The sequence below is a fragment of the Erinaceus europaeus genome, chromosome 5, assembly GCF_950295315.1.
Source record: "Erinaceus europaeus chromosome 5, mEriEur2.1, whole genome shotgun sequence".
NCBI classification, from domain to species: domain Eukaryota; kingdom Metazoa; phylum Chordata; class Mammalia; order Eulipotyphla; family Erinaceidae; genus Erinaceus; species Erinaceus europaeus.
Window position 1 is genome coordinate 111,954,614 of NC_080166.1, and position 13,798 is coordinate 111,968,411.

At 36.3% G+C, this 13,798-nt stretch overlaps 1 protein-coding gene across 7 annotated transcripts in view; it reads right to left on the reverse strand.

Annotated features, from left to right (window-relative positions):
* The window catches only part of SCEL (sciellin), a 120,611-nt gene that overhangs the window by 42,946 nt on the left and 63,867 nt on the right, over positions 1–13,798 (reverse strand). For all 7 annotated transcript variants that reach the window (XM_060191608.1, XM_060191601.1, XM_060191603.1 and 4 more), the window contains 3 exons: positions 8,210–8,275; positions 7,191–7,250; positions 2,319–2,363 (listed from right to left, as the gene is read on the reverse strand). In XM_060191608.1, coding sequence (XP_060047591.1) covers positions 2,319–2,363; positions 7,191–7,250; positions 8,210–8,275 — 171 coding nt within the window. The remainder of the gene's footprint in view (positions 1–2,318; positions 2,364–7,190; positions 7,251–8,209; positions 8,276–13,798) is intronic.

The following is a 13,798-nucleotide window of genomic DNA, read 5'->3' on the forward strand; positions in this document are numbered from 1 at the left end:
GCTGATTGCGACAGATGAGCCATAATTCTTGGAACTGCTGTATCTCAAACAGATATATTTTTTTACAGACTCAAATTTTTAATTAATTAATTTACTAGAAAGAAAGAAAAAAAGAAAGAAAGAAAGAAAGAAAGAAAGAAAGAAAGAAAGAAAGAAAGAAAGAAAGAAAGAGGGGGGCTGGGTGATGGCGCACCTGATTGAGCACATATGTTACAATGCACAAAGATTCAGTTTGGGGTTGGAGCCCTGCTCACCACCTAAAAGGGGAAAGCCTTTGCAAGTGGTGAAGCAGTGTTGCAGGTGTCTCTCTATCACCCCTTTCCCTCTCAATTTCTGGCTGCCTCTATCCAATAAATAATAAAAAAAATTAAGATAAAAGAGAGAGAAAGACAGGGAGAGAGAAATTGAGAAACAGAGCATCACTCTTGCACATGTGACACCAGAGATCAAACTTGGAACCTCATATGTGAGAGTTCAATATTTTATTCACTGTGTCACCTCTCAGCCTGCTAGATTCAAACATTTAGTTGTAGTAGACCCTACTATGCTGTAAATTTGACAGTTGCTAATAGAGTAGATTTTAAAAGTTTCTATCTCAAAAATTACAATTCGCTAAGTGAACTAGTTCACTTGTATAATGCCTCTTTGCCACATAAGTGACCCAGGTTCCAGCCCACTCCTTTACTGTACTGAAGGAAGTTTCAGTGTTGTAAATTTTTTTTCTCCTCTCTCTGCCTTGGTGTCTTTCTTTGGAAAATAATGCAAAAACCAATCTATTTAAATTATAATTAGGTATGGTATTGGGTACTAGCTAGATTTATGGTGTTGATCATTTCACAATATAAACAAATGTCAAGTTATTATTTTGTATACGTGAAGCTGATATAGTGTTATGTATCAATTAGATATCAAAACCTAAATAAACAGCACCTAAATAAATAGGGCCTTCGAGAAAATAAAAGATACAAATGGGGCATCCACAAGTTGTAATCATAACTTACAAATGTGATGTCTAGATTCATGGAGTGTTTTAATTTTAGTGTGAGCCAAAGTTTACAAAGACAGGCATGACACACACACACAATAAATTTTCAGAATCCTCTGAAAATGTCCTGCATCGCTGAGCTCAAATTCTCTTACGTAAACTGTCAGATGAGGCTGAGAACAGCCAGGCAACTTGGGCTACTCCTTCTCTCTCTGCTTCATTCTCAGCTCCTTTATTTATTTGCATTGCCTGCCTTCAGTAGACCATGGAGTCTGTGATCTAATATTTGATCTAATGTCTTAATCTAAACTTCCATTATTTTAAAAGAAGCTGAAAAGTAGTACAAAGAATCATTAACCACATACATCGTTATTATCAAAATACTATAGGAAAACCATATTTCTTCAATCCTCACATCAGTGAACTCATTTAGTATTTGCTTTGCTTCTCCTCTTTGATCCTTAGTATGTTAGAGTGCAAAGTAAAAGAGATACAGCTAAAACTGTACAATTGCACCTCTAACATTACACAATTGTTATTAAATTATACAATTGTAAATTATTCAAAGTGAAGAAAAACATTAACTAAGACAGTAGTTTTTTAACTTTTTTATATTTATTGATTTGTTTTCCCTTTTGTTGCCCTTGTTTTTTTATTGTTGTTGTAGTTATTATTGTTGTTATTGATGTCTTCATTGTTAGAACAGAGAGAAATGGAGAGAGGAGGGGAAGACAGAGGGGGGAGAGAAAGATAGACACCTGCAGATCTGCTTCACTGCCTGTGAAGCGACCCCCCTGCAGGTGGGGAGCCAGGGGCTCCAACTGGGATCCTTACGCTGCCGCCCATCCTTGTGCTGCTGCCCAACCTTGTGCTTCGTGCCACAGGCACTTAACGTGCTGTGCTACTGCCTAACTCCCGACAGTGTTTTTTCTTTTCTTTCTTTTTTTTTTTTTTTATCAATGAAAAGTATTTGGAGGACTAAATATACTTGGTGAACAAGTCAAGCTCTATTTATATACTAGTTTATTAATTAATATTTCAGAAAGGAAAATGTAATTTTATGAAGTTACTTAACTAAACAGAGAACTAAAACTCAAAGGTGACTTTGTATTAGCATCCCCAAATTTTAATAACCAATCAAATGATGACTTTGATGATGATACAGCTATTATGATGACATAATGATTTCTGTAAGCTTTTAATTCAAGATTTGAAGAATCTTTCTGATTAGTAGTATATAGATCTTTATGTGCAAAGACTGAAAAAGAAACATAAGAAGCAAAAAATACAATTTGTTAGTTAAAACAAAATGATAAACATTTAAAAATATTACCTGCTCAAACTTTTGTTCATCTTGATGCGATTATCCAGTTCTTCACTTTTGGAAGAGAAACAAGTAATCTAACATCAGTAAAATTCTGCCCACAGTAAATAGAAAAATCCACCCTAAAACAATTATTTCTGAGGTCTCTGAAATGCAATACCTACTCCTATATCATCTATCCCTTTAAAATAATATTTATTTTTCAAGGCTCCTTGAAGTACCTCTGTCTCTAGAATTGAGTTATATATTTGTTTTTACAAATTCAAATCACTTTATTGGGGGGGTGTACTGGCTTATAGTACAGTTGTTGACATATGGGTGTAATTCATTATCTACATAAGATTGGTGTTTGAAAACCACTCTCATCCCCAGTTCCCAATTTAGATCCTTCTCCGTCGTTGTGCATCTGGACTCTAATGCCCTTTCCACTCCCCTTCTTTGTCCTGCTTTGGTGCAATATACCACACCCAGTAGGAAAAACAATTAAAGTATATGTTCAGAGAGAGAGAAAGAGATTAGTGCCAGAGCATGATTCTGGCGCATGTGATGCTGGGGACCATGTGCCAGAGGTAGAACTTAAGCCCTCATATTCAAGATTCCAACACTTCATCCACTGCACCACTTCCCTTCCCAGTCATACCCCATGGAAAATTTTCATAGAACTCCAACTGAGTAGAGTTTCTCAGATTTCTGGAACCTTGGCAGATTTTTTTTTTTCCACATCCCCATTATGGTTCTCACACTATCAATTTTCCTATATAGCAATCGTATCTTCTCTCATATCAATGCTCATGCCCCTTCCTACCTCCAGCACTTAAAATTGAGAAGTTTTACAACTGGTATTGTTTTTAATAGTGTCTTCTACAGTCTATGCTTAATATCGGTTTTTAGATATGTCAACTTATATAGATATCTATATTTACACAGGTAAATATAGATATATCTTTGTATAATGTGTTTGCACAAAATAGCTATCAGAAATTTTGAATTTCACTCTTTTCTCATTTTAAGTAAGCTAAATTTGCTATTCTCATTCCAACATCTGAGAACTGTAACTGTCTGACTGCTCCCTTGGAAGTGACCTGTATAAACTGAACCCTGAGTTCTGGAATATCTGATAGAACCATGTGAGCTTAGTTATCTCTCCGTCATGAAGACAGGATCAGTGTATTTCTTCTTCCTGTTTGTTTTGCAATCTCTTTTCAAGTGTTCAGTCCACTTCCTTCGCTCCCTGCCCCTTTTCTTGCTTTTTTCAGTTCACAGATCTTGGTTTTTGCCTTCACCCTGTTGTTGAATCACATGTTTGCACACTTTCTCAATATTCTTCTTTCTTCTTGAGTCATTATTGGTGTTGGCTAGTGGGCCAGGAGGGCCAATAACTTTGCTTACATATTCAGGTCCTTCTATCAGGGATGCCTGGATTCCCAGCCACTTATTAGTTGGTGACTTTGAGTGAGTTATCTTACCTCTTGATGCTTAGATTTTTCATCTATAAATTTAAAATGCAAACTGTATACAACTCGGAAAAAATCAATAAGCTTATAAATACAAAGTACTTAACGTGATGCCTGGTAAGTCATAAACTTCAGTTGATTCTGGTCATTGTAACAAAGAGCTTATAATCATAACCATCTTTTTGTATAATAAAATACTTACTATTACTACTATTATTGTTGTTGTTGTTTATACCAGAGTACTGTTCAACTCTTATTTATAGCAATGCTGGGGATTGAACCTGGGATCTCAGAGCCTCAGGCATGGAAGTCTTTTTGCAGAAAACATTATTTTTAAGGTAGTTAGAGACATCAAGATATTTTTCTTAGACTTATAGTTACTGGCTCACTTACTGAGATGTCTAGTGCAATATATTACCAGGATAACTGGGGGTGGGGGCAGTCCTCTTAGAAAACCTAAAATATGTTTTTTTTTAAATTAACATCATGTAGCTGAATCCTTTTAAAATAGCATTACATATCTGATTATAAGACTGAAGGCTGAGAATAAATACAAAATACAAAAAATGAAATAAAGAGCCACTGCTGACTCTGACCAAATACTGCTACTGACCCTGACAAACAAAACAAAACAAAACAAAGTCCTTGCATGAGACAGATACTCCCCAGTCTCTTGACACAATGTCCCATTGTTGTGTTTTGCTTGAAATGCTACCTTCCAACTCTGAGTCTGTGAATCTGTTAGTATTCCCCAAGGAGAAAAGTAAACCTAAGAATCTTGTAAATTTTGGCCCCAGACCTTTCTGACTGGTGTGAGTCACAATGATGAGATTATCAAGATTTTGGAGTTACTCATGTTTATTTCAAGAAAATTAGCATAAATTATGAGAAGACACTCTGTGCTGAATTAAATGGAAATTGTATTCTGAATAAAGAAGTTGAGCTTTGAAATAACATTAAATGGATGAAAGCTTTGGATATTAAGTTTCACCACTGCATGTACAATAAATTAAATACTCTCACCAAGAGAGGAATAACTGGCCTTTTCTCAAAGGAGTATCACAGAGAACAGCTCATGTAGATAAAACTATTTCTAGTCCCAGAGAGTGGTCCATGCTACTAATGCTCAGCTATGTCAGTGTCATAGACATTCATTCCTCCTGGCCACTGTCAAAGCAGTAATTTCTCCCAGTGAAACCATATCTGACTGAAATTTCTGCATTGTGGTTAGGGGAGAGGGGACAGGGTATTAAAGTAACTGTAGCTCTTATTATTTTTATTTGGTTTGTTTCTGTTTATAGTTTGAGTTGGAAACTGTAATTTCCTTTTAGTATTACTCATATACTTGCCCCTCTAAATTACAATCACCCCTTCCCCCAAAACTGTCCCATCTCTAACAAACACTAATTATTACCTCAAATAAGTCAATAAAATTAGAGGATCTAGGTACTTAGATATTTTACTGAGATAAGAAAATGAAAATGAAACATTTAGGATATTTTCTAAGTTCCCACCTAGATTCAGGAATGCTGTTTTGTTAATGAATTTGAACAGATGAGCTAAATATCACTTCTGTTTTTCAGTTCTTTTGACTATGACTCCAATCCCTAGTAATACTCATAGAAATATTAAATCCCATAGTAGAGAATTTTTTTGTGAACATGGGACTTAAACTGCGGAATATTTATACTCAAAATATAAATATTTTCTCATCAATATCTTATACCTACTTTGCACAAAGCATCATGTTAGATATTGTAAATGAATACAATGAATAAGAAAAATCTGTTCTGAGAGATTAGAGAAATGATAGCAAAATGAGACTTTTTATATCAATAACATGAACCAATACCTAGATAAGGTTAGTTCTTATTGAACACGGAGAGTGGAAACTCTAATAGCTTAAGGAGATATAGGTCACTTCTCAATGGACCACTCAGGAAAGATTTCAAAAGGGAATGATATTTGATCTGGATCTTGAAAAATGAGTAGGACTTGGAGGGATTGATGGGGATCTTCAGATTGCAATAGGCTGCCATGCAGGTAGAATGGTATAAACAAAGAGTTTCTGGATCTGGTAGAAAGGAAGTGATTAAATTTAGTATTAAAAGTAGAGCAAACTTAAGAACAAAGTAAAAATAACTCTGAAGCACTCATTTAGTACCTGGTTAGCAAGGGTCTTGAGTGAGATAATATGTAATTTAATGGGCAATAGAAAGCCTGTGGAGCAGGCAGAAGTTGAAAAACAAGATCAGAAGAGAAAACATTAAGCAGAACTTGGACTGGAGTTAGTACATTCGACCAAAGTAAAAGACTCAGGTGGGTGGGGACAAGGGGAGTTCAGGTCCTAGAACAGGATGGCAGAGGACCAAGTGGGGGTTGTATTGTTGTGTGGAAAACTGAGTAATGTTATTATGCATGTACAAACTACTGTATTTACTGTCGACTGTAAAACATAATCCCCCAATAAAGAAATTAATAAAACATGAATCCTCCAATAAAGAAATTTTTTAAAAGTCTGTGGAATCTTTGAGGAAAATCCGAGGAAGAAAGATCTGGAAGTAATGGGCAGTAATTATTTAGTGGAACTAAAGACAGTAGGAATGTAAGTAAATAAGGGAACTACCCTTGTAATCTATGCTGAAGTCAGCTGAAGACTTGAAAAGGTGTGAATCCATGTGGGCATGAGGGATTCCACAGACATTCAGTCCACATGTCTCATAGTACATACAGGACGAAAGTCATGGCACAATCAAGAATGATCCCAAGAGGTTGAGTTGACTTGAATGAAAGGTATTGGGGGTCCAGCGGTAGCGCAGCAAGTTAAGTGCAGGTGGCACAAAACACAAGGACCAGCTTAAGGATCCCAGTTCGAGCCCCTGGCTCCCCACCTGTAGGGGAGTCACTTCACAAGCGGTAAAGCAGGTCTGCAGGTGTCTATCTTTCTCTCCCCTCTCTGTCTTCCCCTCCTCTCTCCATTTCTCTCTGTCCAACAACAATGACATCAATCACAACAACAATAATAATTACAATAATAAAACAAGGGCAACAAAAGGGAATAAATAAATAAAAAGATATCAGGAAATAAGACATTGGGAAGGAAAGTGATTATAGCCTAGTACATTTTCTAAAGGGTGGGGGAGGTGGATGGTGAGGAGAGATAAGGACTGTAGTTTTGGAATCAGGTTAAAACTATGGATAACTGAAGTACTGAGGTGAATAAAATCAGCAGAAGATGAAGTAAAAGCAGTCTTTATAAAAATGAGAACCTTCCAATCTTCAGGGACAGTTACCTAGAGACACTAATATTAATTATTATATATAAAAAGAAGCATTGAAATTTTGCTTATATTTTGGAACTTTAAAAAATAAACTAGTTTAACATTTTTTGAAATACAAAGAGAAAGGGAAAAAGTTCACATCTCACCCTTTATCAGTTTTCTGAAGTGAAGTGGCCACTTTGACAATATTCTCAAGATCCTGACTCCTTCAAACAATCAAAAATAAATACAAGTCAAAGACAGTAGTGCTATCTTTGAAACAAATTTTTCTTACCTATTTTTAGCAGGAAAAAAAAAGCAGTAATTCATGTGTTGTTTAGGAAATGTCAAGTTTAATTTAAGAGGCCAGGTGGTGGTTCACCTGGTTGAACACACTTGTTATAATGTTCAAGGACCCAGGTTCAAGCCCCCAGTCCCCATCTGTAGGGGGAAAGCTTCGCAAGTGGTGAAGCAGAGCTGCAGGTCTCTCTGTCTCCCTCCCTCTCTATCTCCCCCTTCCCATTTGATTTCTGTCTCTATCCAATAAATAAATAAAATTAATTTAAAAATTTTAAGTTTAATTTAATAACAAAATAGTTCTATCATAGCCATTCATCTCTCTTTATGTCACCTTCTCCAACACACACACACACACACACACACACACACACACACACACACACTCCACATGGACAGTGGCTCTGCCATCTAGTGCTCACTGAAATAACTACAAGTTTCTCTTAAAGACTTGCAAGGCTACCGAGCATCAGTACGTTATGAGCCTCTTGCTGATGCTACATATGGAGCTGGATGTAATATTAGATTCAGTAAAACTTTTGTAGATCAAGTTTAACCAAATGACTATATTTCATCATGTTAATTTATTCATTAGTACCAACTATATCACATATCTTACAATTAGTTCAGAGAATAAACAGTTTGCTGTCTTAAGTTTGATATTACTCTGTATTATATTTAGACAATTTGGTTATTTTCTTAATATAAAGCTCATCTAGAATGAAGATTAAACAACATTCTACAAATCTTTACAAAATATTACTAACTATATATATAAGTCTGCTGAAGAACTGATTTTCTATCTTTATTATTAATTGCCTTAATTTTAAATGGTCTAATAAGTCATCCTTTTGAATTTCTACAATTTAATAGATATATGTCATTGTACCTTATGGTTCTTTCAGCAGGTTTGTTTGTTCCTGTATAGATGCCTGGTTTAGGTGGACATATCTGCCTATTTTTAAAGTTAAAGATAATATAAGTTAGTAAGAAAACACATTGCTTTCAGGCAGGAGGCATGGTCATGGAGTAACAACAACCAGATCAGACTCTTCCCCAGAAGAACAAGTATCTACAACTATAGAACTTAACAAAATTCACCAACTATAGCTGAGACATGTGCAGGAACAGCACAGTCTCCGGGGTGGGGTCGGGAAGTATAGATTTAATACTTCAAGTTCTCCAACTGTCTAGTCCATAGCTCTGAGTATACATATTTTCTTTAGCTTAAATATTTAACATAGCAGATTTGTAAGATGAGAAAATCCTGACACTGGGTTTAAATTGCTTAAGGAGCTCTAAAAATATATTTGTACATATAGTTTTTTTTTTTTTAAGTATCTAAGTTACCTACAACCGTAGTTCAGACAGATCAAAGTCATATTGCCCTGCCAGTATCTAAGATACAGTGATTAGCAGATACCCCTAAAGGGCACAAAACATAGTGATGACAAGTATATTACAGTAGATCCTAACCACTGGATTTTCATAGAAAAACAAAACCCCCAACTAACTTTGTTATATTAACAATTAGCTATTGTTATTTTAAATTATTTCTAAGACTACAAAGAACCCTTCCTGTTCTCTTTAAGATCCTTTTTTCTTAATCCTTGAACCTCTAGGACTATACTCATATTTCTTGATGTTTCTCCTCTCTGATTCCTTACTGTCTCTGTCGACCTCAACTAAATCAGCACTACCAGTGCTGCCATGCCATGTTATTCTGCTACTGACTTGTTACTGAGGATTGTCGCCAGAGACACTAAGCCTGAGATGTTAACTTCCGAACTCCTCTACCTGGTGAGATCTTTCCTAACAAGGAAATACCTAGTTCCATTTCAGATGACATGTTATCTAACAAAATTACAGATACTTGATACAGGCTAGGGCCTAGGGTACTGCATACAGGTGTACAAGTATCCATAAAGAAGAGGCAATTATATAACTCAAAGTAAAAGTGCTTAATAGCCCTTAGTGATTAGATTTAATAATCCTGGGATCCTAGTAGAAGGACCTAAAGAAAACATTGTAAATTATTTAACCAATTAGACTTAGACCTAATGAGACTGGCAAACTGTAAAAAAGCCCAAAGAAGGCAGACCCCATTAACCTAATGCTAACCCCAGCAGGTTTGGATACAACAAAAGACACTCAGCACTATAACACTGGGACAAAGTCTAAACTCGTCAGATGAAGAAAGGTCTATAAAAGCTGGATAAGGGCAAGAGACCAGCTCACTTAATGATGACCTGTTTGGTCAACACCATACTACCTCATCATCTGGGGCCCTAGTTAGATAATCCTTGGATTCCCACACAAATATGATGGGCCTAGACTTCTAATAGATCCCTCTCTCCACCATCACTGCTCACTTCCATCAGGAATGTCATCATAAGCCCTCCCATGGGCCACTCTAGGAACTTGTCCTCTCTATAAAGTAGAAGTGGTAGGGACAGTCCCACTCTTTTCCTACTCTGCAACTTGAGGAAGACTGGTCCTGAAATGAGGACAGCCTAGAATGTTGTTAGCTGTGACCATGAACTGTGAGCTCAGACCAATAGGGACTCACGTTACACAGGCAACTGTGCAAAACTGAATATATATGGACCCTGGGTCAGGTCAATGGGGTAAACAGTTAATTTTATTCATAGATTTCCTTCAAGTTTGGGTGCTACTCTCTGCCTTAATCCAACTTTCTAGCCTATTCTCAACTCTGACACCATCTTCCCAGATAATACATTTGTCTACCTCCATTTTAGCTATCAAACTCAAGCAAAAACTACAAAAGTCATGGACCCCTAAGAACATACCTAGAATAGACTTCCTAGCTTCTTCCCACCATATGATCCCTATTCTCATCTGCTCTCTTCCAAGTTTTTTGGTCCCTGTTCATTAATCATCTTGTTTTGCTTTGCGTCTTACAGCCCTTCAGCCAAGGAATTGCAGATGCTATCATAATTCTGTTCTGAATTCCCTGCACAGATTACCTCATCAATATGTCCTGTACCCTCACCTCTCCTGCCCCCCTAGGGAAAGATAGAAACAGGCTGGGGATATGGATCAACCTGCCAATGTTCATGTCCAGCAGAGGAGCAATTACAGAAGCCAGAACTCCCACCTTCTATACCCCCAAAAGAATTTTGGTCCACACCTCTAGAGGGGGAGTAGTGTTAGGGGAAGGTGACCAGAGGTTTCTAAACTCCAATTTCATCAATACACAGAGAGAGAAGAGGGAAAAAAAAGGAAGTACATTTGGAAGTTGCAAAAGGTGGAAGTGTGACTTAGAAAGGAATGAAGGCAGGACCATAGGGGGAAAAGGGGGCAAATATGTGGGACTATGTGACAGCTTGGTAGAGCGTAAGGGAGCTCTCCCATCCTTGGGTGGAGGTCTGGAAAGACACCCCGCTTGTTAGCCTGTCTCCTTATAGAGATGAGCCAAGAGGAAAAGTCTCCCAGACTCAGTTTCTCCTTGTCAGTCTCTCAAGCTCACAGAATGCCTGCCTACTGCCTCTTATACTTAGTTCATTCTCTTGCTAGCAGACTAAGTAGCTGCTTGCTTCAAAGTTCATTCAAAGTGCACATATTCACTATAACTTCACCATTTGATCACACAGGAGAACACACTCTATCATACACCCCCTGCCAGTCCCCGGCAGTGGGACCTCATATTCTATTTCCTTGTGTCGTTTGGTATCTGTGATTTACATCAAGTTTTGTTTTTCCCCTTCTCTACCTCACTTTACTGGTTTAACCCCTATGCTTTTCTCAAATACCTTTGGATAATGAACTTGCCTGCATCATGGAAACTAATTGTCTTGACCTTTATGTATCTCATCAATTTTTGTCATACCAACCCCCTACCATGGGGGCAAGCTGACCTTAAGAAACCTGTAATTTCTGACATATGTGAAAAATGTTCTTTGTTTAACTCAGTATAAAAGCCTGTACCCATCTCCAAATAAACAGATGTTAGTACCAGAACATCTCCCGACGCCTCTTTCTATATCATGCAGTCACTAGAACTGATGAGGGAGGGTCAGAGGCTTACGCCCCCCAACTGGAGCCACCTCACATGAGCATCAGCACAAATATATATAAATATAGACAGTTATAGAATGATAGTCGATGGTTGCATTGTTATGTGGAAAACTGAGAAATGTTATGCATGTACGAACTATTGTATTTACTGTTGACTGTAAAAAATTAATTCCCCCAGTAAAGAAAAAGAAGAGGAGGAGGAGGAAGAGAAGGAGGAGGAAGAAGAACTACTGTAGTTTCCTATGTAGGAAATAGATAGAACTCTGGTGGTGGGAACAGTGCAGAATTATACTCCTGCTTATTATAAGTCTGTAAATCAATATTAAATCAATAATACAGTGGGTGGGGAGAATACAGGTCCATGAAAAATGATGAATGAAATAGTGGGGGTTGTATTGTTAAATGGGAATCTGGGGAATGTTATGCATGTTCAAACTATTGTATTTACTGTTGAATGTAAAGCATTAATTCCCCAATAAAGAAATAAATTATTTAAAAAAAATCAATAATACAATTTAAAGAGAGAAAATACATTTTTCTTAATTTTAAACTTACTTTAAAAAAAGAGAGAACAAAGTTTGCCTTATTTTTTTAGTTGGCTTGAAATATTTCTCATTGAAAACTGGTGTCACACCTGGTTAAACACACATATTACCAAGCCCAAAGACCCAGATTTTAGCCTCTGGCTCCTCACCTGCAAGGGGTCCCCTTCAAGCAGTGAAGCAGCGAAGCAGATATTTATCTTTGTCTACCTCTTTATCTCCCCTTCTCTCTCAATTTCTGTCTGTCCTATTCTAAAAGTTTTTTTTTTAAGGCCACTGAGAACGGTGAATTTTTAGTGCCAACAATAAATCCCAGCAATAATCCTGGTGGCAAAAAAAAAAAAAAAGAAAGAAAGAAAGAAATGAAGTCCAACTACTAATTTTGCAACTTATTGTATCTCTTTTGATATATTTTAAACCACAGGCTATATCTAGAAATACCTATTCTAAAAGTGTTCATTTTGATATTACAGTCCCCAATAAGGTGTTTTCCATATTTATCTCTATAGACAATGATAGAATATATAAAAATATTGAGAATCATTTTTGTTGGTATGAAATAAATTTTTCCCCTTTTATTTATTTATTTAGTTTTCTCCCCCAGAACCTCCCTGGGTCTTTGTGCCTGCTTGATTTCACTGCTCCCACCAACATGTCCAGAGAGAGAGAGAGAGGAGAGACACCACAGCACCATTTAACCACTTTAGAGTATCCTCCTCTTCACTGCATGTTGTTCCCATATGGTGGCCAATGACTGGAGCCCACATCATCACCTATGGCAAAGTGTGTAGTATAGCAACTGAGCTAGGCTCCAGTCTCAGGCAGGGATGACTTTTCTTAAACACTTGTGTCATTTGAATGCTATCCAGAAATATATTGGTTTAGATATGATGAGAAATATCTTTAAAATTTCAGTACACTCACCACATAGAGAATGAATACAATGAGTTGACAGAATTAAACTGACAATGTTAGGGTTTGTTGCAATTTATTGTATAAGACTTTTCTCTGTTCTTGTGTTAAGTATTTATTGACCTACTTGCACATTCTTGGTTGTTCTCAAGGAACCATATTGAACTATTTCATGTACTCCTGAGGATATGTGTTAATTACACAGAAAACACTTTCCTTTCATTAAAACCATCTTGCTGTGATTAAAGTAATTAGTATTTAAAATATGCAAGTTGTCCCAATTTATTTTTATGATCACTAGTGGAAAAAATAAGTTATAAATTTCCTTATAGTGGTGAAAATGGATATACTAGTTCCCATTTAACTTTTAAACCTATGCAAGATCATTCCTCTGAAGTTGCTAATGTTAGATCAGATTATAGGTGGTATTAGAACCAATTATTTTAGTCATCAAAAATATTTAAATTTGTAAATAATTGCTCAATGCTGTAAGCATAAATGGAAAAGTAAGGAAATATAAAATGTTTTAGAATTTATTTATGTGGGTATAGTTAAAACCACACAAATAAAAAGTCAGAAATCTGGTTTGTCTTTATAATTAAGTCACTGAAGTATTCTCTTGACTCATTAAAAATATTATCACCTCCTAATGACACAATTTCAAAGAATTTGTGAAATTTCATTGTGTGAAAATTTAGATGTGGGTTTTTAACTCAATAGTTTGAACCCCTAATGCTATATAGTCCTCCTGACACCTAGTTGGCAATTTTGTTGTTATATTTACCCTCTTAGAGAAGAATAGTTGTGGAATTATCTTACATGCAATAAAAAAATACAAAAGAGTCAAAGGTCAAGAGTCATTAGATCAAGCTGATCTAATAATACATTAAATTTTCATTGAAATATCACATTTTAATCTCGTAATAACACAGCAATGTTAAATGTAAGTTGAAAAATGGTTCCAGATTTTTAAAGAGTTTAACAAG